Consider the following 26,579-nt stretch of genomic DNA (forward strand, 5'->3'; position numbering starts at 1 on the left):
ACACATTTCATTCAATGACACTTTCCCTATATTTTACTTATTTTGACTGAGAAATGTTTTATTGACAATTTTGATAACCCTTCACTTTTAATCCAGGTCTGTAGTGTGAAATGTTCTCGGCTGTGTTTTTGTTTAAAAATGTTTTCCAAATTGTAGCTGTGTTTAATTTATATCCATAAAATATATATTCCAATATAATATACTCAGCATAAACATTTTAAATAGATTCTATATTTTTGGTCCATCCATGACATATTACTAAAGTAGCCTATTTACTGTTGTTGATGTGGGTCACTTGCTGTTAGCCAATTCACTTTCTCGTACCAGGAGAGCTGAAAGGAATGAGTATTATTCCCTACCTTTTTCACCAAGTCAATTTGAGGCGTTGGTCTGCCCTGCTCTTTAATTTTAATTTTTTCCTTGAAAGGAAGACTGGCAAATGGCTTCGCCGAAATTAAATCAGCAATGCTTGGCATCCATGTGCAGCTTTCTTGCTAGCTGACTAGCCCCCTCAAGTTCAAGTTCAGTCACTCAAATAAACGAAATTTCTGGAACTAAGATAGCAAACTTGACAACACTATATTTACACTTTATTTACAATGAAAATATATACAAACTAAAAAAGCTGGTAGAAACCGTATGTAATGAATGAAATCGAAATGTAAGCTGATCTCTTACAATACACCACAGCACTTGCGAATCCGCATGGGATTGAACTGAAATTCACCGCTGCCTGTCTATATTTGAAACGAGCTGTCAATCAAAGAAAATATCCGGCTACTTTCACCAATCACCAGTATCCTCGCGGAAACTGCCATGTCCCTCCCATGTGAGGCTGGGAGTCCGTAGGCGGGCATTTTCGCAGTATTTGTCCAATAATCGTCTTGCATTTTGAGATTGAAAAGCGCATAGCTCCCAAATGCCATTGAAGTCCACTGAGGCTGCGCTGCATCGCGCTGTCACGAGGGGGAAAAACTCACGCACACATTAAAGTTATAAGGGAATGATTTCGCACTGTAGTGGGTTGAGCACATATATTTCTATGATTCTGGATCTGAAATAGCAATGTTATAAGGTTGGCTATAACATAAGCCTAGCGCAATTCATCCTACACGATGTTCGTCATTTTTAGAGGAGGCTGAGCCTCCCTCGTTGTCTTAGAGCAATCGCCCGTGATCCATCCATCCATCCATTATCTGTAGCCGCTTATCCTGTTCTATAGGGTCACAGGCAAGCTGGAGCCTATCCCAGCTGACTATGGGCGAGAGGCGGGGTACACCCTGGACAAGTCGCCAGGTTATTGCAGGGCTACTCAGGATCTTTCTACTTTATTATTATTATTATTATTATTATCCTAACATTTTTAGAATGCTATTTCTCCCTCAGTTTTCAACCAATCATCACCAAACTGTGGGTGGTAGAAAAGGGCAACTGGATTTGCTTGAAGATACTTGAAAATGTTTCACCTCTCGTCTGAAAGGCTTCCTCAGTTCTGTCTGACTAATAGGGAGTATCAGATATTTATCCTCTCCTGGATCAGAATCAGAATTCTGATGACAAGTTCATCTAAGGTGTCGTTGAGGCATCATGTTGGTGTGGGTCACTGGAGGCTTGGTGTGAATGGCGAGTCATTAGGGTGATCAAGCTGACTCTCTCTGTCCTCCTGTGAGTCACCGAAAACAGCTGGGTCCTGGCGTACACCCAGCCGTCTGGGAAGAGTGTCCAAGACCGCATTGTAGATGGTTGATAAATGATGTCTTAGACCCCCACCTCTGTTCAGTGATGGCCGTTCCAGGTTGACAAAAATGGCTTCTTTAACTTCTCGCTCATACCAGCGATCCTCTCTGGCTAAAATGCGTACGTTACAATCCTGAAATGAGTGTCCTTTGTTGTTAAGATGAATGTAGACAGCCGAGTCCTGGCCTGAGGAGCTGGCTCTCCTGTGTTGAGCCAAGCGCCTGTATAGCGGTTGTTTTGTTTCCACAATATACGAGTCCGTGCATTCCTCACTACACTGAATTGCATACACTACGTTGTCCTGTTTGTGTCTGGGTATTCTGTCCTTAGGGTGGACCAGTTTCTGCTTCAGGGTGTTACTGGGTCTGAAATGTACTGGAATGTTGTGTTTGTAGAAGATCCTCCTGAGTTTCTCAGATCGACCAGAAATGTAGGGAATGACAATGTTCTTGCGTTTGTTCCTGTTATCATCCTTGTCCGTTATGTTCCTTTCTATGCTCTTTAGGAAAGCCCAGTTGGGATAACCGCAATTCTGAAGTGCTTTCTTGATATGATTCTGCTCCTTCTCTTTTCCCTCTATCACTGTAGGAATGTTCTGAGCCCTGTGTTGCAAGGTCCTAATGACCCCCAATTTATGTTCCAGTGGGTGGTGAGAGTCGAAAAGTAGGTACTGGTCTATGTCTGTGGGTTTCCGGTAGACCTCGATACTAAGGCTTCTGTCTTGTCTAATGTGTACATCACAATCCAAGAAGGCTAGATTATTCCCACTGACATCCTCCTGAGTGAAGTTGATGTTGCTATCCACTGCATTGATGTTTCGAGAAAGCTTCCACCTCATGGATCTTGATTTTAACCCAGGTATCATCCATGTATCTAAACCAATGGCTGGGAGCAACTCCTGCAAAAGTGGTCAAAGCTATATGTTCCACTTCCTCCATGTATAAATTGGCCACAATAGGGGACACCAGTGATCCCATGGCGCATCCATGCTTCTGTCTGTAGAAACTTTCATTAAACTGGAAATAAGTGGTAGTCAGGCAGAGGTCAAGCAGGGTGCAAATCTGATCCGTGGTGAGGTTCGTTCTATCCAGTAAGGAGCTATCCTGAAGGAGTCATTTTCTTACAGATTCGACTGCTTCTGTGGTGGGAATGCAGGTGAACAGAGAAGTGACATTGTAGGAAACCATGGTTTCATCTGAATCTAGTTTGAGGTCTGCAACTTTAGTAGCAAAATCTTGGGAATTTTCGACATGATATGGTGTATTCCCAACCAGAGGAGCCAAGATGGTGGCTAGGTGTTTGGCAATGTTATATGTGACCGAGTTTATACTGCTGATAATAGGTCTGAGAGGCGCTCCTTCTTTGTGAATCTTGGGGAGTCTGTATATGAGCGGCACGGCTTCCCCAGGGTACAATCTGTAGTAAAGAGATCGGTTGATGGCTTGGTCCTTTTCTAGTTGTTGCAAACAGCTAACAACTTTCCTTTTGTAACCACTTGTGGGGTCCCTCCTCAATGTTTCATAAGTGGTTGTATCACTGAGGAGACTGGTCATCCTGGAGTGGTAGTCTGCTGTGTTTAGCACCACTGTGCATCTCCCTTTGTCAGCAGGAAGGATGGTGATGTTCCGGTCTCTTTGAAGCACTGTAAAAGCCCTCCTTTCTTGGCTGGTGAGGTTGGAGGGGGGTGCTTTCGCACTGGATAGAGCAGCCGATATCTTCAGTCTAAGTTGTTCTGACTCCGTGTTGGTCAGGTTGTTGTTCCTGATGGCTGTCTCTGTGGCTGTGATGAGTTCTACTACCGGTATCCGCTCAGGTGAAACTGCAAAGTTAAGACCCTTGGATAAGACATCTCTCTCTGGTTGGGTGAGTACCCTGTCGGATAAGTTATTCACCCATTTCTCTTCTATGTCTGGTTGTGTAGCCTTGTCAGATTTCTTCCTCCAAGTCAGCCCTTCTGTCTTGCCGGAGGAGGTGGTTTTAGACAGCAATTTTTGAAATTTGCGCATCTGTCGTTCCTTACCTTTGGTGTGTTGTGAAAACTGACAAGAGAGAAGGAGCAGAATCATATCAAGAAAGCATTTCAGAATTGTGGTTATCCCAACTGGGCTTTCCTAAAGAGCATAAAAAGGAACATAACGGACAAGGATGATAACAGGAACAAACGCAAGGACATTGTCATTCCCTACATTTCTGGTCGATCTGAGAAACTCAGGAGGATCTTCTACAAACACAACATTCCGGTACATTTCAGACCCAGTAACACCCTGAAGCAGAAACTGGTCCACCCTAAGGACAGAATACCCAGACACAAACAGGACAATGTAGTGTATGCAATTCAGTGCAGTGAGGAATGCACGGACTTGTATATTGGGGAAACAAAACAACTGCTATGCAGGCACTTGGCTCAACACAGGAGAGCCAGCTCCTCAGGCCAGGACTCGGCTGTCTACATTCATCTTAACAACAAAGGACACTCATTTCAGGATTGTAACGTACGCATTTTAGCCAGAGAGGATCGTTGGTATGAGCGAGGAGTTAAAGAAGCCATTTTTGTCAACCTGGAATGGCCATCACTGAACAGAGGTGGGGGTCTAAGACATCATTTATCAACCATCTACAATGCGGTCTTGGACACTCTTTCCAGATGGCTGGGTGTACGCCAGGACCCAGCTGTTTTCGGTGACTCACAGGAGGACAGAGAGAGTCAGCTTGATCACCCTAATGACTCGCCGTTCACACCCAGCCTCCAGTGACCCACACCAACATGATGCCTCAATGACACCTTAGATGAACTTGTCATCAGAATTCTGATTCTGTTTCTGATCCAGGAGAGGATAAATATCTGATACTCCCTATTAGTCAGACAGAACTGAGGAAGCCTTTCGGACGAGAGGTGAAACGTTTTCAAGTTTCTTCAAGCAAGTCCAGTTGCCCTTTTCTACCATCCACAGTTTACTATGACCTGGATGATTGAGAATCTTCACAGACAATCATCACCAAATTTCACACACAGAATACCTCTGGGCTGAATTATGTTGCTATGACTTTTGGTGGTGATCCAGATCACTGATCCAGAATGATCCATGAAGAACAGGATTTTTTTCAATCACTTATAAGTCTGTCAATTTTCATGATTTTTTTCAATCAGGTTTTTATTTATTTATTTTGTTCAGGGCGGCAGGGCGCAACTTTTCCTCACTAAGTGTCATTCTCTATCTCTTACCGTTCCAGATCTATAGGGTATGGTGACAAGCCACCCTGGTTTGTAACAGCTAGCACAAATTACTGTGACTTTAGTCACAGTCTCTGTCTAATTGTTAATATGGTGTTATGCGATTTTTATGTGAGGAGATAAAAATGTCCAATGTCAGAACTTCTGTAAAAGTCAGAGATTTATATTCATTCATTATCAAGTATTTCTGCAGGAATTTGCACTTTGCAGATTCTCTGTAACATGGTAAGATGAAACATCAAGAGAAAAATGATAGGCTGGTGAGGGAACTACTGTTTATAGTTACTATAGTGTGAGTGATATTCCAAATGTAACTTAAAATGGCTAAAAAGTACAGTGGTATGCAAAAGTTTGGGCACCCCTGGTCAAAATTGCTGTTACTGTGAACAGTTAAGCAAGTTGAAGATGAAATGATCTCCAAAAGGCATAAAGTTAAAGATGACTCATTCCCTTTATATTTTAAGCAAAAACAATTTTTTATTTTCATCTTTTACATTTTCAAAATGACAAAAAAGGAAAAGGGCCCGAAGCAAAAGTTTGGGCACCCTGCATGGTTAGGACCTAGTAACACTCCCTTTGGCAAGTATCACAGCTTGTAAACACTTTTTGTAGCCAGTTAATAATCTTTCAGTTCTTACCTGGGGGATTTTCACACACTCGTCCTTGCAAAAGGCTTCCAGTTCTACAAGTTTCTTGGGCTGTCTTGCATGCACTACTCTTTTGAGATCTACCCAGTATCTACAGATTTTCAATGATGTTTAGGTCAGGGGACTGTGAGGGCCAGGGCAAAACCTTCAGCTTGTGCCTCTTGAGGTATTTCATTGTAGATTTTGAGGTGTGTTTTGGATCATCGTCTTATTGTAGGACCCATCCTCTTTTTAACTTCAACTTTTTTACAGATGGTGTGATGTTTGCTTCCAGAATTTCCTGGTATTTATTCGAATCCATGCTTCCCTCGACCAATGAAATGTGCCCTGTGCCACTGGCTGCAACACAACCCCAAAGCATGATCGATCCACGCCCACGCTTAAGAGTTGGAGAGGTGTTCTTTTCCTGGAATTTGGCACACTTTTTTCTCCAAACATACCTTTGCACATTGTGGCCAAAAAAGTTCTATTTTGATTTCATCAGTCCACAGGACTTGTTTCCAAAATGCATCAGGCTTATTTAGATGTTCATTTGCAAACTTCAGATGCTGAATTTTGTGGCTAGGATGCAGGAAAGGTTTTCTTCTGATGACTCTCCCATGAAGGTCATATTTGTTCAGGTGTCGCTGCATAGTAGAACAGTGCACCACCACTCCAGGGTCTGTTAAATCTTTCTGAAGGTATTTTGCAGTTAAACAGGGTTTTTAATTTGCCTTTCTAGCAATCCAACGAGCAGTTCTTTCAGAAAGTTTTCTTCATCTTCCAGACCTTACCTTGATCTCCACTGTTTCTGTTAACTGCCATTTCTTAATAACATTACAATCTGAGGAAACAGCTCCCTGAAAACATGTGCTACGTTATTGTAGCCTTTTCCTGCTTTGTAAGCATCAATTATTTTATTATTCAGAATGCGAGGGAGTTGCTTAGAGGAGCCCATGGTTGTTGATTTTAGGGATGTGGCAGCGGGGGCGTGGTCAAGCATCGGTCTGTGACAGGAGGGCGGAGTCAGGGAAGGTAAGTGGCAGAATCACTACACCTGTCGTTAATTAATGTGTTTGTGTGTCTTCCCAGTGACCACGCCCTATTTAAGGAGAGAGAGCAAGAGAAGAGGGAGCTCTCTCCCGAACCAGACGGCTGATGGGTGTGCGTGTCTGAGTGGGTGAGAGTGTTTATGAAAGCTGAAAAGCTGAATAAAAGAGTTTTGTGAACTCAGTTCTGGCCTGCCGTCCTTCTGTGCTCCACCCACCTACATGAACTGTCACAGTGGTGCTGAAACCCAGGAATGAGCACAGAAGAGAACAGCCCCATGAAGTCCTCCCCCTTCGCAGACCTGATCCACGCCCTCACCACGGCCCAACAGAGCCAGCACCAGGCGCCCTCCGAAAGGAGCAAGAACAATGGTTTGAGGCCCTGGTGCTGGAGCAACAGGAAGATCGTCGGGCGTTCCGGCACCTCCTCGTGTTGGCGGGGTCTACCAATGCTCCCACCGTGGGCCCGTCCCCCCCACCCTAACAAATATGGGCCCGCAGGACGACCCTAAGGCATTCATCACGCTCTTTGAGCAAGTCACGGAGACCTCGGGGTGGCCGATGGATCAGCGCGCGGCGTGCCTCCTCCCCCTGCTAACGGGAGAGGCGCAGCTGGCCGCGCTACAGCTCCCCGCCGACCGCCGGCTGGCCTACGCGGACCTTCACCGGGCCGTCCTCCAGCGTGTGGGGCGCACCCCCGAGCAGCAGCGTCAGCGCTTCCGCACTTTGCGCTTGGAGGAAGTCGGGCGGCCATTCGCGTTTGGCCAGCAACTCCGGGACGCCTGCTGGCAGTGGTTAAGAGCCGACAGCTGCGACGCCGAGGGACTCATCGACCAGGTGGTACTGGAACAGTTCATCACATGTTTACCAGCAGGAACCGCAAAGTGGGTCCAGTGCCACCGCCCGGCGTCGCTGGATCAGGCAATCGAGCTGGTGGAGGACCATTTGGCGGCTGTCCCAACGGCAGGACAGCAGACGACCTCTTCTCTTCTCTCCTCTCTCTCTCTCTCTCTCTCTCCTCCTCCTGTGTCTCCTCCTCGCCCCATTCCCCCACCGCGGAGGTGGGGGCCGGCACCACCCCAGCCGGCCCGCCGCACCCACGGTGCCCTTCTGTTTCTCCCTTCTGTGTCTGTCTCTCCCCCCCCCTCAGGTGAGTGAGCCCCAGAGCACTAGTGCAGAGAGGAAGCCCGGGCCGGTTTGCTGGTGCTGCGGGGAGCCGGGCCACCTCCAACAGCAGTGCTCGGTAATGGAGGTGGGCGCGGTGGTTCGGATTCCCGACGCGCCAGGAGCCACCCCCGATCGGGCCGGAGCGTATCGCATACTGGTGAGTATCCAAGGGGATACATATCAGGCTGTGGCAGCGGGGGTGTGGTCAAGACCAAAAAGGGGGTGAGACAGTTCCTGGGGCTGGCTGGCTATTACCGTAGGTTTATACCTAATTATTTGGACGTCACCAGCTCGCTGACTGATCTGACTAAAAAGGGGGCACCAGATCCGGTCCAGTGGACGGAGCAATGCCAGCGGGCTTTTTCTGAAGTGAAGGCTGCACTGTGTGGGGGGCCACTTTTACACTCCCCTGACTTTTCTCTCCCCTTTGTATTGCAGACCGACGCGTTGGACAGGGGGCTGGGGGCTGTTTTGTCCCAGGAGGTGGAGGGGGAGGACCGCCCCATCCTGTACATTTGCAGGAAGCTGTCAGTGCGTGAGGGGCGCTACAGCACGATTGAAAAGGAGTGTCTGGCAATCAAGTGGGCGGTCCTTGCTCTCCGTTACTACCTGCTGGGGCGCCCTTTCACCCTCTGTTCGGACCACGCGCCCCTCCAGTGGCTCCATTGCATGAAAGATGCCAACGCGCGGATCACCCATTGATATCTGGCACTCCAACCCTTCAATTTCAAGGTGGTCCACAGGCCGGGGGCGCAGATGGTCGTGGCAGACTTCCTCTCCCGTCAAGGGGGGGGGAGTCGGCTGCAGGCCGGACGGCCGCCCGGCCTGAGTCAGGCGGTGGGGGTATGTGGCAGCGGGGGCGTGGTCAAGCGCCGGTCTGTGACAGGAGGGCAGAGTCAGGGAAGGTAAGTGGCAGAATCACTACACCTGACGACAATTAACCTGTGTTTGTGTGTGTCTTCCCAGTGACCGCGCCCTATTTAAGGAGGGAGAGTGAGAGCGGAGGGGAGCTTTTTCCCAGACGAGAACACTACAGAGTGTGTGTGTGTCTCTATCCTTGAAAGTTGTCAGGCTGAAAAGTGCGGCAATAAAGCTCTTATTTACCCCTGATCTCTGTCCTGCTGTCCTCTGTGCTCCACCCACATGTAGGGAACGTTACACAGGCATTGGTGGATTCTGGCTGTAATCAGACCTCAATCCACCAAAGCCTGGTGCAAGACGAGGCATTGGGGGGAGCACAATTGGTGAAGGTGTTGTGTGTGCACGGGGATGTTCACAACTACCCTTTAGTGTCGGTCCACATTCTTTTCTGAGGGGAAAAATTTATAGTGAAGGCGGCGGTTAATCCTCGCCTTACCCACTCTATAATTTTGGGGACTGATTGGCCGGGATTTCGGGATTTAATGACACACTTAGTGAAGAGTGGGTCCTGCCATTTAACAGGGGGAGGTCCCGGTGTTGCTTTGGCGGGAGCAGCTGTCACAGAGCCGTCTACGTCATCTCCGCGTCAGAGTGAGGAGCCGCCGGCCCCTCCTCTCTCTGTTGGGGAATCCCTCGCGGATTTCCTATTAGAGCAGTCGTGAGACGAGACTCTGCGGCATGTGTTTGACCAAGTGAGAGTAATCGATGGTCAAACGCTCCAGCCGAATGCTACCCCGTCCTTCCCCTACTTCGCGATTATGAAGGATAGATTATACCGAGTGACGCAGGACACTCAAACTAAAGAGTGAGTCACGCAGCTTTTGATTCCAAAGAGCCGCCGGGAATTGGTATTCCAGGTGGCTCACTTTAATCCCATGGCTGGACACTTAGGGCAGGATAAAACACTAGCCTGAATAATGGCCCGATTCTATTGGCCGGGGATTCGCGGCGATGTCCGTAGGTGGTGTACGGCGTGCTGTGAATGCCAGTTAGTAAATCCAGCAGCCATTCCAAAAGCGCCTTTGTGCCCTCTACCGTTAATCGAGACCCCGTTCGAAAGAATTGGGATGGATCTCGTCAGGCCATTAGATCGGTCAACATGAGGGTACCGCTTTATATTAGTTCTAGTGGACTATGCAACGCGATACCTGGAAGCAGTGCTTCTTCGCAATATCTCAGCACGCAGTATTGCGGAGGCACTCTTCCGCGTTATCTCCCGAGTTGGAATCCCCAAAGAGATTCTGACTGACCAAGGCACCTCGTTTATGTCACGTACACTGAACAAACTGTATAGGTTGTTGGGTATTAAGCCGATCCGCACCAGCGTGTATCACCCACAAACGGACGGTTTAGTTGAACAGTTCAACCGCACCCTCAAGAACATAATTAAAAAATTCACAAGTGAGGACGCATGTAATTGGGATAAATGGCTTGAACCCTTGCTCTTTGCAGTGCGAGAGGTCCCCCAAGCCTCCACGGGGTTCTCCCCGTTTGAATTGTTATATGGGCGTAAGCCGCGCGGCATTCTAGATGTGCTGCGGGAAAATTGGAAGGAGGGACCTTCACTATGTAAAAACGAAATCCAATACGTTATTGACCTGCGCGCAAAACTCCACACACTCACGCACCTAACTCAGGAGAATTTGCGGCAGGCCCAAGAACGACAGACCCACCTGTACGACAAGGGTACGCGCCTTAGGGAGTTCGCACCGGGAGATAAAGTACTCGTACTGTTGCCCACATCAAGCTCCAAATTGGTTGCCAAGTGGCAAGGACCCTTTGAGGTCACACAGCGAGTCGGGGACGTTGACTATGAGGTGAGGCGAATGGATAGGGGTGGGGCACTACAGATTTACCACTTAAACCTGGTCAAACTCTGGAACGAGGAGGTCCCCGTGGTGTTGGTGTCGGTGGTTCCGGAGAAGGCGGAGCTGGGGCCGGAGGTTCAAAAGGGAACATTGGCATCGCGTACCTCTCCAGTCCCCTGTGGAGACCACCTCTCCCCGACCCAACTCGCGGAGGTTGCCCAGTTGCAGACCGAGTTTTCGGATGTGTTCTCGCCCCTGCCCGGCCGCACCACCCTCATAGAGCACCACATTGAGACGCCCCCGGGGGTGGTAGTGCGTAGCCACCCTTACAGGTTACCCGAGCACAAGAAAAAGGTGGTTCGGGAAGAACTCGAGGCCATGCTCGAAATGGGCATCGTCGAGGAGTCCCACAGTGACTGGAGCAGCCCAGTGGTCTTGGTACCCAAGGCCGACGGGTCGGTCCGGTTCTGTGTAGACTATAGAAAAGTCAACGCGGTGTCTAAATTCGATGCGTACCCAATGCCTCGTATTGATGAGTTGCTCGATCGGCTAGGCACGGCTCGTTTTTACTCAACACTGGATTTAACAAAGGGTTATTGGCAGATCTCCTTGACTCCATTATCCCGGGAAAAAATGGCCTTTTCCACACCGTTTGGCTTACACCAATTTGTCACACTTCCTTTTTGGCTGTTTGGGGCGCCCGCTACATTTCAGCGGCTGATGGATAGGGTCCTCCGCCCCCACGCCACCTATGCAGCCATCTACCTCAATGACATTATCATCTATAGTAGTGACTGGCCGAGGCACCTCGAACATCCGAGGGCCGTCCTTAGGTCACTGAGGCAAGCGGGTCTCACAGCCAACCCGAAGAAGTGTGCGATTGGGCGGGTGGAAGTATAGTATCTGGGCTTCTACTTGGGCAATGGGCAGGTGCGTCCTCAAATTAACAAGACAGTAGCAATTGCGGCCTGCCCGAGGCCCAAGACCAAAAAGGGGGCGAGACAGTTCCTGGGGCTGGCTGGCTATTATCGTAGGTTTGTACCTAATTATTCGGACGTCACCAGCCCACTGACTGATCTGACTAAAAAGGGGGCACCAGATCCAGTCCAGTGGATGGAGCAATGCCAGCGGGCTTTTTCTAAGGTAAAGGCTGCACTGTGTGGGGGGCCACTTTTACACTCCCCTGACTTTTCTCTCCCCTTTATGTTGCAGACGGATGCGTCGGACAGAGGGCTGGGGGCCGTTTTGTCCCAGGAGGTGGAGGGGGAGGATCGCCCAGTCTTATACATCAGTCGCAAGCTGTCGGTGCGTGAGGGGCGCTACAGCACCATTGAGAAAGAGTGCCTGGTGATCAAGTGGGTGGTCCTCGCCCTCCGTTACTACCTGCTGGGACACCCTTTCACCCTCTGTTTGGACCACGCGCCCCTCCAGTGGCTCCACCGCATGAAGGATGCCAACGCGCGGATCACCCATTGGTATCTGGCACTCCAACCCTTTAACTTCAAGGTGATCCACAGGCCGGGGGCGCAGCTGGTCGTGGCGGACTTCCTCTCCCGTCAAGGGGGGGGGGGGAGTCGGCTGCAGGCCGGACAGCCGCCCGGCCTGAGTCAGGCGGTGGGGGTATGTGGCAGCGGGGGCGTGGTCAAGCATCGGTCTGTGACAGGAGGGCGGAGTCAGGGAAGGTAAGTGGCAGAATCACTACACCTGTCGTTAATTAATGTGTTTGTGTGTCTTCCCAGTGACCGCGCCCTATTTAAGGAGAGAGAGCGAGAGAAGAGGGAGCTCTCTCCCAAACCAGATGGCTGATGGGTGTGCGTGTGTCTGAGTGGGTGAGAGTGTTTATGAAAGCTGAAAAGCTTAATTAAAAAGAGTTTTGTGAACTCAGTTCTGGCCTGCCGTCCTTCTGTGCTCCACCCACCTACATGAACTGTCACAAGGGACAAGTTTGAGGAGTCAGAGAATTTATACAGCTTTGAAATCTGCATCATCAGACTTTTCCTAACGAAGAATTTGAACAAGCCACAGCTCAATAAGCTAATTAAGGTCTGGAACCTTGGTAAAAGTTACCTGAGAACTCAAATGTATTGGGGTGCCCAAACTTTCGCATGGTGTTTCTTTTCTTTTTTTCACTCTCCAATTGTACAAAACAAAAATAATACACAAATCTTGCAGAAAACGCTGAAAAGAAATGTGTCGTCTTTACCTTTATGCCTTTTGGTGATCAGTTCATCTTCTGCTCACTTAACTATTCACAGTAACAGACATTTTCAGTAAGGGTGCCCAAACTTTTGCATGCCACTGTATGACATTTTACATTCATCTATTCATCTTCAGTAATTACTTTCTCCTGATCAGGGTCGCAGTGCATCTGGAGCCTATCCTGGTACTACAGGGTACGAGGTGAAAGAACTCGCCACGGATGGCATGCCAGTCCATCATAGGGTACCATTCACACACACATGCTCATTCATACATTCATTCACACCTACAGGTAGTTAGTCTTCACCATCTGCCTATCTGCATTTTTTCATGGACATGACAAGAATGTGCACAGAAACTCCACACAGACAGGATCAAACCCAAGAGATGTCACATAGCAATGCTACCCTTTGCACAACTGCATCACCCATGTCAGTTTTTAGTCAATAAAAAAAGGTTGGAAATTGTTGGAAAAATAAATTTAAAAAATAAAATTAAGAAAGGATACAATCCAAGATTATTGAGAGTTATGGTTCTTGCTAAAGATCCCAACAGTTTTTCAAACTTACACCCTTCTAATTACTAACACAAAAGCTTAATGTCCAATCTATTTAGTTATGTATTAAAGTTGTATGTTATTTATAATTCCATAGTTTGCACATTGTATGTTTCTTACTAGTAGTCTTACTGACATTGTGTTGAACTTGTTTTAGTGAAAAATGCATTTTTACTTGGAGATCTCAAATCATCAAGACTCGGGTGGATTTGAGGATTGGCAAAATTAGCCAGGATGGTCACTAAATGCTCCAGGGTTGCTTCTGCCTAGCACACTGAATCAAAGGATACAAAGAATGGATCTTCCGTGTGTGACAGCTCATAGTGGTCCGAATGCACTAGTGCTGTTCCTGCCGAGGCTGCGTGCTGCAGAGAACACTGAAAGCATTTTACTTCCATTTAATAAGTGATCTTCTAGTTTGGCTTTCACTGGATATATTTCAGGCCCATTTTCACACTGTTTTTGGATGTGTTTCAAAAAAGTAGAAAAAATGCAACACAAACACAATCAGGGATGTAGGGAACAGTTCCAGCATGAAGCAGAACAGACCAAGTGCAAAGTGATGCAAGCACCAGTCAAGCAGTGCTGAAGTGTGTCCTCCTATACACAGGCTACAGCAATGGAAACTCTACACACTAAAAATTTCAGCACAGGCACATTATTACTCCTGCCTTGTTTTAGTTTCTGTCATGTTAATTATTGAAGTGGTTTAAAAAAATCATTAAAAAATATTCCAGCATGCAAAGTGTAAAGAGAATTCCCATTTCCCTGACTCAAATACTGAAAAACTCAGCGCACACACGCACGCGCGCGCACACACACACACACACACACATCATACACATGAAAGTACATGGAACCAATAAGCAATATTAAATTGTTCGTTGTACCGGTATGTGTGTGACTTACAGTAAGCATGGAGAACATGCACTGGCAGACATTGAACGCGTGTCTCCAGTTGTGGTACAAAACCATACGATAGTTCTTCCTCACGGTCAACAGCCACCTACAAAGAGTCTAAAGAAAAAGAGTACAAATCAGAAATAAAGAAGAAACCTGAGTAAAACAGAAGAACAGAATCATGTAACAGTAGTAAAGTCTTCTGTATCAAAGCTGGATAAAGGGTTTAGAGCTGGAGAGGATTTTATTCCTTGACTTTTATTTTTAGAAAAAGATATGAGGTAGAAAAGAAACAGATGACAGATGGAAAAGAGAGAGAAACATTTATGGCCATACCGTATGTATGTAATATCGAGCAACATGACCAATGAAGCATGAGGTTAAAGAGTGGCACAGAACAGAGTCAGGAAATGTTAAGCGCTGAAAAATCCTGTAGCTGAGAGTTTTATCAGAGAATGTATGTAGAGAGGCCCCTTTCACTCAGCCTGTTCAAGGCGGAATTCTTACGCCTTTATTTCATCTCGCATTCTGTATAAAACATCTGAATAGGAACAGGGGTCTGTGTCATTCCACCTCTGAGCCAGAATGAATGATAGTAACAGAGTCGGAATCAGTGTTTCTGTAAAAGGTACATCCGGCATGACGGGACAGAGGTGTGACGTTTTTGACCTTGACATTCTTCTTTCCGTGACAACACAAATTCAAACATCTCCATCTATGGCGTCTAAGGTCCGAGCACCTTTCTGCCTCAAATCATTCACTACTTCTGTTCAACATATTGCTTGCATGAATCTCTCTCTCTCTCTCTCTCTCTCTCTGTGTGTGTGTGTGTTTACAAGCACAGTTTTCTGTGACAGATTCTTTTCCCCGAAAAGCCAGCTTGGCTAAAGGACACAAACATTATGTATATTGATGCTGTTACTTCCTTTAAACGTGAATTATTTAACAGAAGTAATTACATGTTGCATATGATGCTCAGTAACTTTACTTGTGTTTGAAGAGTGGTATAAATGTGTACGGCAAACAAAAGCACCTCAACACTCAGTTCATCTGTAGTGTATGCTTGAGATATTCATATTTCCGGCACGTAGATATGTCACCCTAGACTCTGATGCTCTATTGTTACACATAGAAGAAGAATAAACCTTTATTTGTCACATGCACACTTCAAGCACAGTGCAATTCATCCTCTGCATTTAACCCATCTGAAGCAGTGAACACACGCGCGCACACACACCCAGAGCAGTGGGCAGCCACACTATAGCGCCTGGGGAGCAGTCAGGGGTTAGGTACCTTGCTCAAGGGCACTTCAGCCTAAGGCCGCCCCACGTTAACCTAACTGCATGTCTTTGGATTGTGGGGGAAACCGGAGCACCTGGAGGAAACCCACGCAGACACGGGGAGAACATGCAAACTCCACACAGAAAGGCCCCTGCCGGCCGCTGGGCTCGAACCCAGAACCTTCTTGCTGTGAGGCGACCGTGCTAACCAGTACACCACCGTGCCTCTGGTTGCTGAATGCCAGCTTGCAGCATAAAAACAAACACTGGCTTTATTTGGTTCAGTGTAAATCACTAAAGTCGGAATATTGAGGCGCCTTCTTTAGACCAATATTCTGAAATATCTGTGGAGAGAGATAGAGAGAGAGATACCTCATAGTCTATCTTGAATTTCTGCACCATGCCAAGCTCCATGAACATGCGCAGGCCTGCAGTTATCATTGCATCCATGTCCAGAGAAAAGTCATCAAAGGAGAGCTTATCAATGCCCAGCTCACACACCAGAGGGATGTTCGCTGCCTGGAAGAGAAGACAGAGAGAAACAGAGAGTTTTCCTTCTGAAATCTGTTTCATCAGGCATTTCTGGCTCAGAACAAGACTACTGTAAAACATCTGATCTAGTCCATTCTCATTTTGAAGTATTCTTGATCCCTGTCAAAAATGCTTAAAGGTACCACTTTATTTGACTAATTAATTGTATATACGTCTATGGACTAAAATCAATAAGTCTATTAGCTGATTCTGTCAACTGACCATTATTTATCTTGTAACAACGTCATAATACACAGCCCAGCCAAAAAAAAAAAAGGGCCGCACGTTCTCATATTTAGTTGGACCACCTTTTGTTTTGAGTATGGCTCCATGAGTTGCCTTAATTTTTCACCAAGATCTTGTATTGATGACAAGAGAGTCGAATTACTGCATAAAGTCTTCTCCATTAATGTGATAAGCTGATTATTCAGTACATTCAGATTGTCAGGTGATTTCATTTTATTGCCACATAACATTGCTGAGCCTCGACCTGACCAACTGAAGCAACCCCAGATCATAACACTGCCTCCAGAGGCTTGGACAGTGGCCACTATGCATGATGGATGCATCGCTTCATGAGCTTCCCTTCTTACCCTGACACACCCATTACTCTGGAATAGGATAAATCTGGACTCATCAGACCACATGACCTTTTTCCATTGCTTCAGAGTCCAATTTTTATGCTCCCTAGCACACTGAAGCCATTTCTCCTGATTAGTCTCACTAACAAGTGGTTTTCTTATGGCCACACATCTCTCTAGTCCCAATCCTGTGAGTTCTCGTCACATTCTGTGTGCGGAAATGCTCTTAATTTCACTATTAAACATTTGATTTCACCAAGCTTTTACGTGATCTCCAATCAGTCAGTCAAGATTTTTTTAGAATTAGATTTTTTTTCAAGAATTAGTTGAAAGGCTTGTTGATGACAATCAACTTACAGGATGTTAATCATCTATAAATGGTTTGTGGTAGTGTGTGTGTGTGTGTGTGTGTGTGTGTATATATACAGAAGTCTATCCAAATAAAGTGTCAGTCATGTGAAAAATAATGTAATAAGTTTGATCTTAGTGATCTTTACTGAATATTTAAGAGTTCAAGGAGCAAATAAAGCATCTGTATCCTATAGAACATCTGTTTGACCTCATGTACAGTATCTTAAAACATGGATAATATGGCATGAGGAGGTGGGGTGTAATATAATGCATAATAAATAGTATAATTGAGGACATGTAGGTAGAAATGCTGAAGAAGTCAAGGGGAAGTTCATTTTAGCATTATTGTTAACTGATTATTCAACACAATATATTATTACACAGATACTACTGGACACCAGACATCATAGAATGAGAATCCTACTTTAGTAAGGATTCGTGTTAGCAGTGTCAGCAGATGGTTGCGTAATTTGACATGATCCAGCCATGCTCTTTTACACATCTATTCTGGCGCAAAGTCTGTAAATCAATACTGAAGATACATGACCTTCACACAGCCTCCACTTGTATGCTATGTAAGGCCAGTCGTGATTGTCATTCTGTCAGGAATGGCAAGCTGAGATGAAGCAAGGACCCAAGAGCAGACTCAGAAAACAGGTAGTGTAAAGAGAAAACTTCTTTAATGAAGTAGACGGCAGAAAGGCAAAGGTACAGTAGGGCTCAGGCAAAAATCGGTAGTCAAAAAACAGGCCAGGAGGTCAAAAACACAGAGGAGCAGGTAGACATGATCTGGGACAAAAAACAGGACAAAAGATCTTCACAAAAACTGATGAACACAGGGACAAGGGAAATCCAGGTAGAGGTAGCAAAAGACACAATTCAAAAGAACAGGCAGGCAAAAACAGAGATAAAAAACTGGACAGAAAAACTTGACAAAAAAACAAGGAAAAATTCAGGCAGGGGGACTCAAGAAGACACAATACCAATGAGCTGTAGCAAGGCGAGGAAAGTCTACAAGAGACAGTCCGGCAAATGGAGTGGCTCCAGACAGTTCTTAAAAAGCCCTGGCTGATGGGAGAGGAGTGGTAGCAGGTGTGGGAGTGCCACTTCAGGAAATGGCCTTCAGCAAGGCAGGACTGAATTCCTGTCCTGGAGCCGGCATGGAAGTCCCACAACCTAAGGCATGGTTGGACTGGACTGGACTGTGACACATTCAGGTGCTATATACACAGAAGCCATTAGCCTTGTCCACTACAATGAACCACTTATGTTCAGGTTGCAAGTTGCAGGTTTCATAGCAGAGGGAATAAATTATCAAAAGCATTATCATGGCAGGAATGGCATGGTGGTGTAGTGGTTAGCGCTGTCGCCTCACAGCAAGAAGGTCCGGGTTCGAGCCCCATGGCCGGCGAGGGCCTTTCTGTGCGGAGTTTGCATGTTCTCCCCGTGTCCATATGGGTTTCCTCTGGGTGCTCCAGTTTCCCCCACAGTCCAAAGACATGCAGGTTAGGTTAACTGGTGACTCTAAATTGACCGTAGGTGTGAATGTGAGTGTGAATGGTTGTCTGTGTCTATGTGTCAGCCCTGTGATGACCTGGCGACTTGTCCAGGGTGTACCCCGCCTTTCGCCCATAGTCAGCTGGGATAGGCTCCAGCTTGCCTGCGACCCTGTAGAACAGGATAAAGCAGCTAGAGATAATGAGATGAGATGAGATGAGATGAGATGAGATGAGATGAGATGAGATGAGATGAGATGAGATTATCATGGCATTGGCTGATTTCAGATTAATCGACAACAAGGCGTAAAGTGGGAACTGTTCCGTTTCCGGTTGAGAGTACACTGTGTGCATTTTGGTTGCCGCTTCTCACCGGAGCTTTTTATTTTTCTTTTTTCTCCCCTTTGTTTTTCTTTTTGTGATTGTATGGTTTGATGTTTGTTCTTTGTTTGAATATTTTGTGCGCCAGTTGTGGCATAGCTCCAGAACCAGTTTTGGGCATCGGTTCTCTCCAGGTCTTTGGCCACCATGGGTGATGCCTGTGCTCCTCACTATGGACTGCAGTGAGTTTGTTGCTCTTTTAACATCGGGATTGTCCAGTGCTCTGTGCGGCAGTGCTTCTGTGCTTGGCGCAGTGTTCCGAGCAATGTTGCCCAGTGGCATCACGGTGGCTATACAGGCAGTTTGGGACATCCCAGTGCTCTTTGCAGCAGTACTTCTGTGCTCGCTTTGTGGACCCATGGTGCGGTGTTACCGTGCAACATCGCTCGGTGGCGTTGTGGCGGCTGTGCAGGTAGTGTGGGACATACCTTTGTACCTTTCAGTGGGATTGTGGGCAGCTATGCCACTGGAATTACATCCTGACCCTCTTTTGGTGGACTTTTTTTGTTTTGTAGTTGTAAAGCAGCCTTGGGTGTGAGAAAGGCACTATACAAGTTGAACTCATTATTATTATTATTATTCAAGAAGCATTGTCCTGACTGGGATAACTTGATTTTCCAGCTGTTGAACAATAGACACAATATCCTCAATAAATTTTCTGCTATTTTCTATTATTCAGTGCTACCGGTAGATACTGGGCATATTTTCAGTAAAAGACACAGACGACAACTGTAGGAGGCTACAGTCATTCTTATCTTCAGCCCAAATTGGACGTAGTGATATCTGTAGCCAGATGATTTTGACACCACACACACTGAGTGTGTGGCTGTGCTGTGTAATTATTCACACCTGACCTTGATTTAATCAGGAGATCTTCGCAGTGTACAGACATCTGGGCACCGATAGCTCAGTAGCAGGGTAGAGGAAAAGATTGTGAAACATATGTCAGAGGTCACAGCATCTCTGGCACTTATTCACATGGAGGATGTGTCCATATTCATATGTTCAAACAGTAATTGGAAATGCACCATATGTTATGCTGTAAAAAAAAAAGATAATACAGAGTACTGTACAAGTCTTAGGCAGGCTATTTTATTTAGTGCAAACTATTATAGATTTTTATTTGATGTCTTCGACACTACTGAGTCAGTACAAAAACATTTCAGATTTCCGAACATCAGTTTTGCAGCACAAAATTAAATGCTACAGAAAAATGTTTGTTTGTCAGTAAAGAAAGCAGCATATTATGTAAGAGACCACTTATCAGTGAAAAAAAATCATAATGAAGGCTACTGGGTTTTGCTGCAAAAACAAGAAGCAAGTCTGACAGTCAAAGTCTCCAGAAGAACTGTAGCAGATTCTCCAGGATTCTCAGTAAAACTTTCCAGGTAATTTATAAAACCTGTAGCTTATATAAAACTGCACAAATTATATCTGAGACAACAATTTTTTAAGCCAAAAGGTCTTCACACTAAATATTGACTTTGTTTCATTTATCACTGTTTACTGCTCTTGATAGTATTTAATTCCATTGTTTTTGAAAGCATTTTTGCTCTACAGCATTTCTTGGCGTCTGCCTAAGACTTTGCACAGTTCTGAATATTATATCCATGTGTTTTTTCTTTCCATCCATGATCCAGGTCTGCTTTATTATTTTCTCGCTTGAATAAAAACCTGGAATGCCTAGGATAAAACACATTAATAATAACAAAATATAAGCAGTCTTTTGAGAGGAAAAAAAGACCTTGTCATGTATCAAGAAAATTCAATAGAGCACTGAAATAAAGTAATATTGTACCGACTATAAGTAGGACACAGCAGATCCATTGAGTCAAAGAGATTTGTGGCTTTAATTCAATACTAAAATCATCAATCCAAATCTGCTAACCTTTAACAGTTTGTACTGTAGTCACAGAGCGTGGTCTTACTCTCTTTGAACCCAAGACCAGAGAATGGAAAGAACAGGAGGGCTTGGGAAAATCATGTAGAAAGACACAAGGTAGAGAGGAGGGATGAAGAGGATGGCTGCAGTATGGCCCTGTCTTCATCCACTTTCATTCAGGTCCTTCATGAATGGAGGAGCGCTTTGTAGCTTCTTACTGATGCTACTGATTCCACAGCGTCTGCTTATCCAATTAAAACTGAGCTTTGCTCAGCTGAGAATCTCAACAGTACAGGGATAAACTGCTAATGAGGGGGTCTATAGATAGAGCTTACACAGCGTGACAGAGAAAAAGAGTGTGTGTGAAAGAGAGAGAGAGAGCGAGAGAGAGCACTGGCAAGGGAATTGATGTGTTTTGGTGACGTCACTGACAGATACTAATTCGAGGTATCTGTGAATTCTATTACTAATAATATCAAGAGGTGGTAAACAAGCAAAACAAGCAGAAGCAATGGTCTCTTATCTATTCACTAGTTTCAAACTGAGCATAGTTGATTTTATATTCATGATGTAATTTTAGTCTAGGCATTTTTACTCCATTATACTTAAAAAAAAAATACTTTTAAGGCTCTCTGTGTTCCAAGTTTCTGTATGTCTGTGGTGTCTTGTATCACAGTTTCTGGGTTTCATTGCTTTATTGCCTTCTTGAGAACAGTCCCTTTGGAGCCTAGCCTGAATAAGAAGGGAAATTAATAACGCTCTCCCAATCTCCCTTTGTCTTTCTTCCTCTTTCTTTCTCCTTATGTACGTATCTACTATAGAAGTAATGTGTAAGCACTGTGTACATACATTTATAGGTGAGATATCAAAAAAGTGCATTGGTGGTGATACAGCACTGTATTTATGAATGACTGTTGAGCTTGCATTTCAGTGACATTTAAATTGTATTGTGTGTGTGTGTGTGTGTGTGTGTGTGTGTGTGTGTGTGTGTGTGTGTGTGTGTGTGTGTGTGTGTGTGTGTGTGAGAGAGAGAGAGAAAGAGAGAGAGATTACATGAAAGAGAGAGTGGGTGTCTGACAAAGAGTATAAGAGGGAAAGACAAACAAATAGAGAGACAGAGCTCAAAGCTGCATTATTTGAGCAGTACTAGTCTCTGCTGTGCACATTACTGAAAGCATACAGGTTTCAAAGCCTTCAGCAAATTTTCAATGCCTCTGAAGGCATTCAAAGGGAAAATCATTGTGGAAAAGTCTCATATGATGGATGTGCCATCGCTAATGAGGGAAATTTCACTCTACTGTGATGGTACGAGTAATGCAGGAACACTGATAAACTTATTAACTCCCAAAACTATTAATAAATAGTGTAATATACAATTAATGTGTATATGCATGGCATATATAATTTTTTTTACATCGAGAAAGGCATGATTTTTAATGAAGGTTTCTGTGATATTTGTGGAGGAAAATTTGCTATAGTTCAATCACTTATTTGTTGATAAAAATGTTTAATTCATTCTTCAGTAACTGATGGCTGGGATCATTGTGAATCCAGAGCTTAACACACACACACACACACACACACACACACACACACCAAGGATCAATTTAGCTTAGCCAGTCCACTTATTGGAATATTTTTGGGTGGTCGGAGAAAACCAGAGAACCCAGAGAGAACCCACACAGACAAGGGGAAAACAACCATAATTCAACCCACACAGTAACCCAAGTTCAGGCCTGAACTGGGGACTCTGAAACAATGAGACAATAACACTACCCAATGCACCATTCTAAATATGTTTCAGTCATTTTATAATCATTCTACAGACACTAATGCCCAGGCACTATCAGTCACTAGTTTACACATAAATTAAATGGTAATGAGAAGTCATTAAATATTTAGTAGGAATAACTTGTTTTTGTTGGTTCATAAGCTTTACCTTAAACTTGTCCACTTCTGTCTTAGAGCAAGTAGCATGATATGACAGCACCTTCAGAGAGAGAGAGAGAGAGAGACAGACAGACTCCTTACTTATTGAAATCAGTGATGTAAATCTCATGTCTTACACATTACAATATTCAGCAGTAATGACTGAGTAATGTGTGATGCAGGCTTGATCACACCTGGCAATTAACTATTGAGTTAAATCAAGTGTAAAATTCGAAAAAATGACGGATTCTGCTGAGGCATGACACCCCAAGACCAGACAAGTCAGATATTAAAAAAAAGGGGGCGGGGGTGTTGTTTCAACCCTCTTAACCACTAGTGGTTGAGAGAATCAACTAGATACCTTCTTGTCATACACATAATTGTACTAAATGATTTAATTGCTGACATATATATATATATATATATATATATATATATATATATATATATATATATATATATATATATATATATAAAATCAGATTTTCACACAAGTCCTAAAAGTAGATAAAGAGAATCCAGTTAAACAAATGAGACAAAAATATTATACTTGGTCATTTATTTATTGAGGGAAATTATCCAATATTACATATCTGTGAGTGGCAAAATTATGTGAACCTTTGCTTTCAGTATCTGATGTGACCCCCTTGTGCAGCAATAACTGCAACTAAAAGTTTCCAGTAACTGTTGATCAGTCCTGCACACCGGCTTGGAGGAATTTTAGCTCATTCCTCCGTACAGAACAGCTTCAACTCGGGGATGTTGGTGGGTTTCCTCATATGAACTGCTCACTTCAGGTCCTTCCACAACATTTCGATTGGATTAAGGTCAGGACTTTGACTTGGCCATTCCAAAACATTAACTTTATTCTTCTTTAGCCATTCTTTGGTAGAACGACTTGTGTGCTTAGGGTAGTTGTCTTGCTGCATGACCCACCTTCTCTTGAGATTCAGTTCATGGACAGATGTCCTGACATTTTCCTTTAGAATTCGCTGGTATAATTCAGAATTCATTGTTCCATCAATGATGGAAGCTGTCCTGGCCAAGATGCAGCAAAACAGGCCCAAACCATGATACTACTACCACCATGTTTCACAGATGGGATAAGGTTCTTATGCTGGAATGCAGTGTTTTCCTTTCTCCAAATATAACGCTTCTCATTTAAACCAAAAAATTCTATTTTGGTCTCATCCAGTCACAAAACATTTTTTCCAATAGCCTTCTGGATTGTCCACGTGATCTTTAGCAAACTGCAGACGAGCAGCAATGTTCTTTTTGGAGAGCAGTGGCTTTCTCCTTGCAACCCTGCCATGCACACCATTGTTGTTCAGTGTTCTCCTGATGGTGGACTCATGAACATTAGCCAATGTGAGAGAGGCCTTCAGTTGCTTAGAAGTTACCCTGGGCTCCTTTGTGACCTTGCTGAATATTACACGCCTTGCTCTTGGAGTGATCTTTGTTGGTTGATCACTCCTGGGGAGGGTAACAATGGTCTTGAATTTCCTCCATTTGTACACAATCTGTCTGACTGTGGATTGGTGGAGTCCAAACTCTTTAGAGATGGTTTTGTAACTTTTTCCAGCCTGATGAGCATCAACAACACTTTTTCTGAGGTCCTCAGAAATCTCCTTTGTTTGTGCCATGATACAAATCCACAAACATGTGTTGTGAAGATCAGACTTTGATAGATCCCTGTTCTTTAAATTAAACAGGGTGCCCACTCACACCTGATTTTCATCCCATTGATTGAAAACACCTGACTCTAATTTCACCTTCAAATTAACTGCTAATCCTAGAGGTTCACATACTTTTGCCACTCATAGATATGTAATATTGAATCATTTTCCCCAATAAATAAATGACCAAGTATAATATTTTTGTCTCCTTTGTTTAACTGAGTTCTCTTGATCTACTTTTAGGACTTGTGTAAAAATCTGATGACGTTTTTGGTCATATTTATGCTGGGCTGCCAACTCTCACGCAATGAGCGTGAGACACACGCATTTGATTGTCTTCACATGCTCACAAACCATACCTCCAATTTCTCATGCTAGAAAAAAAATCTAGTTTATCTATCTAATCTAGGCTACCCATTGCGTCGCGCCAACCACTTGCGATTGATCAATTACGCCTTATGCATGGCTAAACAGGCAGAGAGGTGTTCCCTTCTGTACACACTCCCCTATGGTAGGTGGCGCATCTAATGATGCTGCACTCGCCGGAAGTTGGATAATTGCCTACCGTTAATTTAGAGGAAGAGGAGAGAGAAGAAGGTATCCGAGTTGAAGATGGGTGTCTCAGACAGGTTTGTACATATGCACGCCAATGTGTGGTGTTACTGGCGTAATTATGAACTTATATAAAGTTTCTTAATCGTTTTAGCCTATAAGTGTTGTGAGAATATTTAATGCCATATCGAGAGCTGTGTACTAGGCATGCTAAATCATTATAGGCCTCCTGCCGTGCCACAGCCTCTATCTTCCCCAACAAGCAGCATGGGAGAGCACCTCCTTAGCACACGTTTATTAAGGCGCATTTTTAGTTTGTTTACTGTATGTTATCATACTTTATGACTTTATTTGAAGCCATACTGGAAATGTTGTAAAATAAAGCAAGTAAGAGATAATATTACAAATGCAAGAAGAGCCATTAGCCACCATACCTATTGTTTATTTACAGGGTATTTATTTTTAATTATTTATGATGTATGTAATTGCTCAGTTAAAGTAAATAAAGCATGGTCACCTGTAATATCAAAGAACTTGAACTTGTGAATAATTAAAAAAAAAGACAGAGAACAATATACTGAGGAGACAGGGTATCAAAGAGGGCAAGACAGGTAGAGAATATTTGTCAGATAACAGGCCCTGATGAATGCTCTATTACTAATAAGAAACATAGATAAGAAATAAATTAATAAGAAATATATTAATATAGCTTATTTAAGTATGACCAAAATTTTTAAGCCCAACTTTGTGTGCACATTCCCACCTATGGCCAAGGTTCAGCTTTTTGTGTTTCAATACTGTTCAAACTTAATCATTTTAATGTTTCTTGTAGCACATGCACATTTTGCTTACTGTTTAAGCATTTTATTTGGTCTTTTGCTGTTGATATTTTTCCCCATGCCAATCTTCTGCTGAACCCAGTGGTGGGGAAAGCCCTTAAATGCATAATGAATAGTCAGTGAGGGACAATTTTATTTTTTGCAACAGTTATTAAAAACTTAACATTTAGTTTCAATTCAGAAGGTGTTTAGGCTTAGCTGATGAAATATTTTCAAACATGAACTTGCCTTTAAATCTGAAACACAGGTCTATAGGGCTACAGGAACATTGGCAGTCATCTGTAGTTTTCTAGTGTGGGGGCTTTTAAGCCAAAACTTGGTGCTTTTGTTGGCCACAAGCTGAAGGCCTGGCAAGTCAGGGTGTGTAAGAATGTAGGTATGGCACAGCAGGCCACTCCAAAAATCCACCAGAATGCAGGAACATCTACTAAATCCAAAATCTCCCCCCCCCATTGTCCATCTCCAGCTGGACGACCCACAAACAAAACACCAGGATGCAGGGGGACAAGTGAATATCAAACTGAATACAAAATTCCCACTTACTGCATGATGTGCGGAAAAATTTTGCCGTCGACCCCCCCCCCCCCCCCAAAAAAAAAATCTCACTCCAAGGAATTTCGAAAAGTTGGCAGCCCTGTCTAAAGGGTTCACAAACTTTCAAGCACCACTGTATATAGCACTGTCTACAAAGAGCATTAAAAACTATAGAGTTCTGGGACAATAGCCCTAAAGCCAAGCTCTAAATCTAGAGATTCCCCAATCAGTTTTCCAGAGACAAATAATGGATTCCTTTTGAATGATCAATTCCATCAGCCAATCTGAAACCCACCGATATCTTTGTTCACAGTCAAACAGCCATCTACTATAAAATCATAAACAAGACAGT

The 26,579-nt window shown here is 44.3% G+C and overlaps 1 protein-coding gene across 1 annotated transcript in view; it reads right to left on the bottom strand.

The window, feature by feature from the left end:
• Window positions 1–26,579, bottom strand: part of pde11a (phosphodiesterase 11a) — a 144,599-nt gene that overhangs the window by 33,447 nt on the left and 84,573 nt on the right. The window contains exons 10-12 of the mRNA XM_060930569.1: window positions 22,637–22,687; window positions 15,848–15,994; window positions 14,205–14,312 (exon numbers count right to left, since the gene is read on the bottom strand). Of these exons, the coding sequence (XP_060786552.1) occupies window positions 14,205–14,312; window positions 15,848–15,994; window positions 22,637–22,687 (306 nt within the window). The remainder of the gene's footprint in view (window positions 1–14,204; window positions 14,313–15,847; window positions 15,995–22,636; window positions 22,688–26,579) is intronic.

Source organism: Neoarius graeffei, chromosome 9 (assembly GCF_027579695.1).
Source record: "Neoarius graeffei isolate fNeoGra1 chromosome 9, fNeoGra1.pri, whole genome shotgun sequence".
NCBI lineage: Eukaryota > Metazoa > Chordata > Actinopteri > Siluriformes > Ariidae > Neoarius > Neoarius graeffei.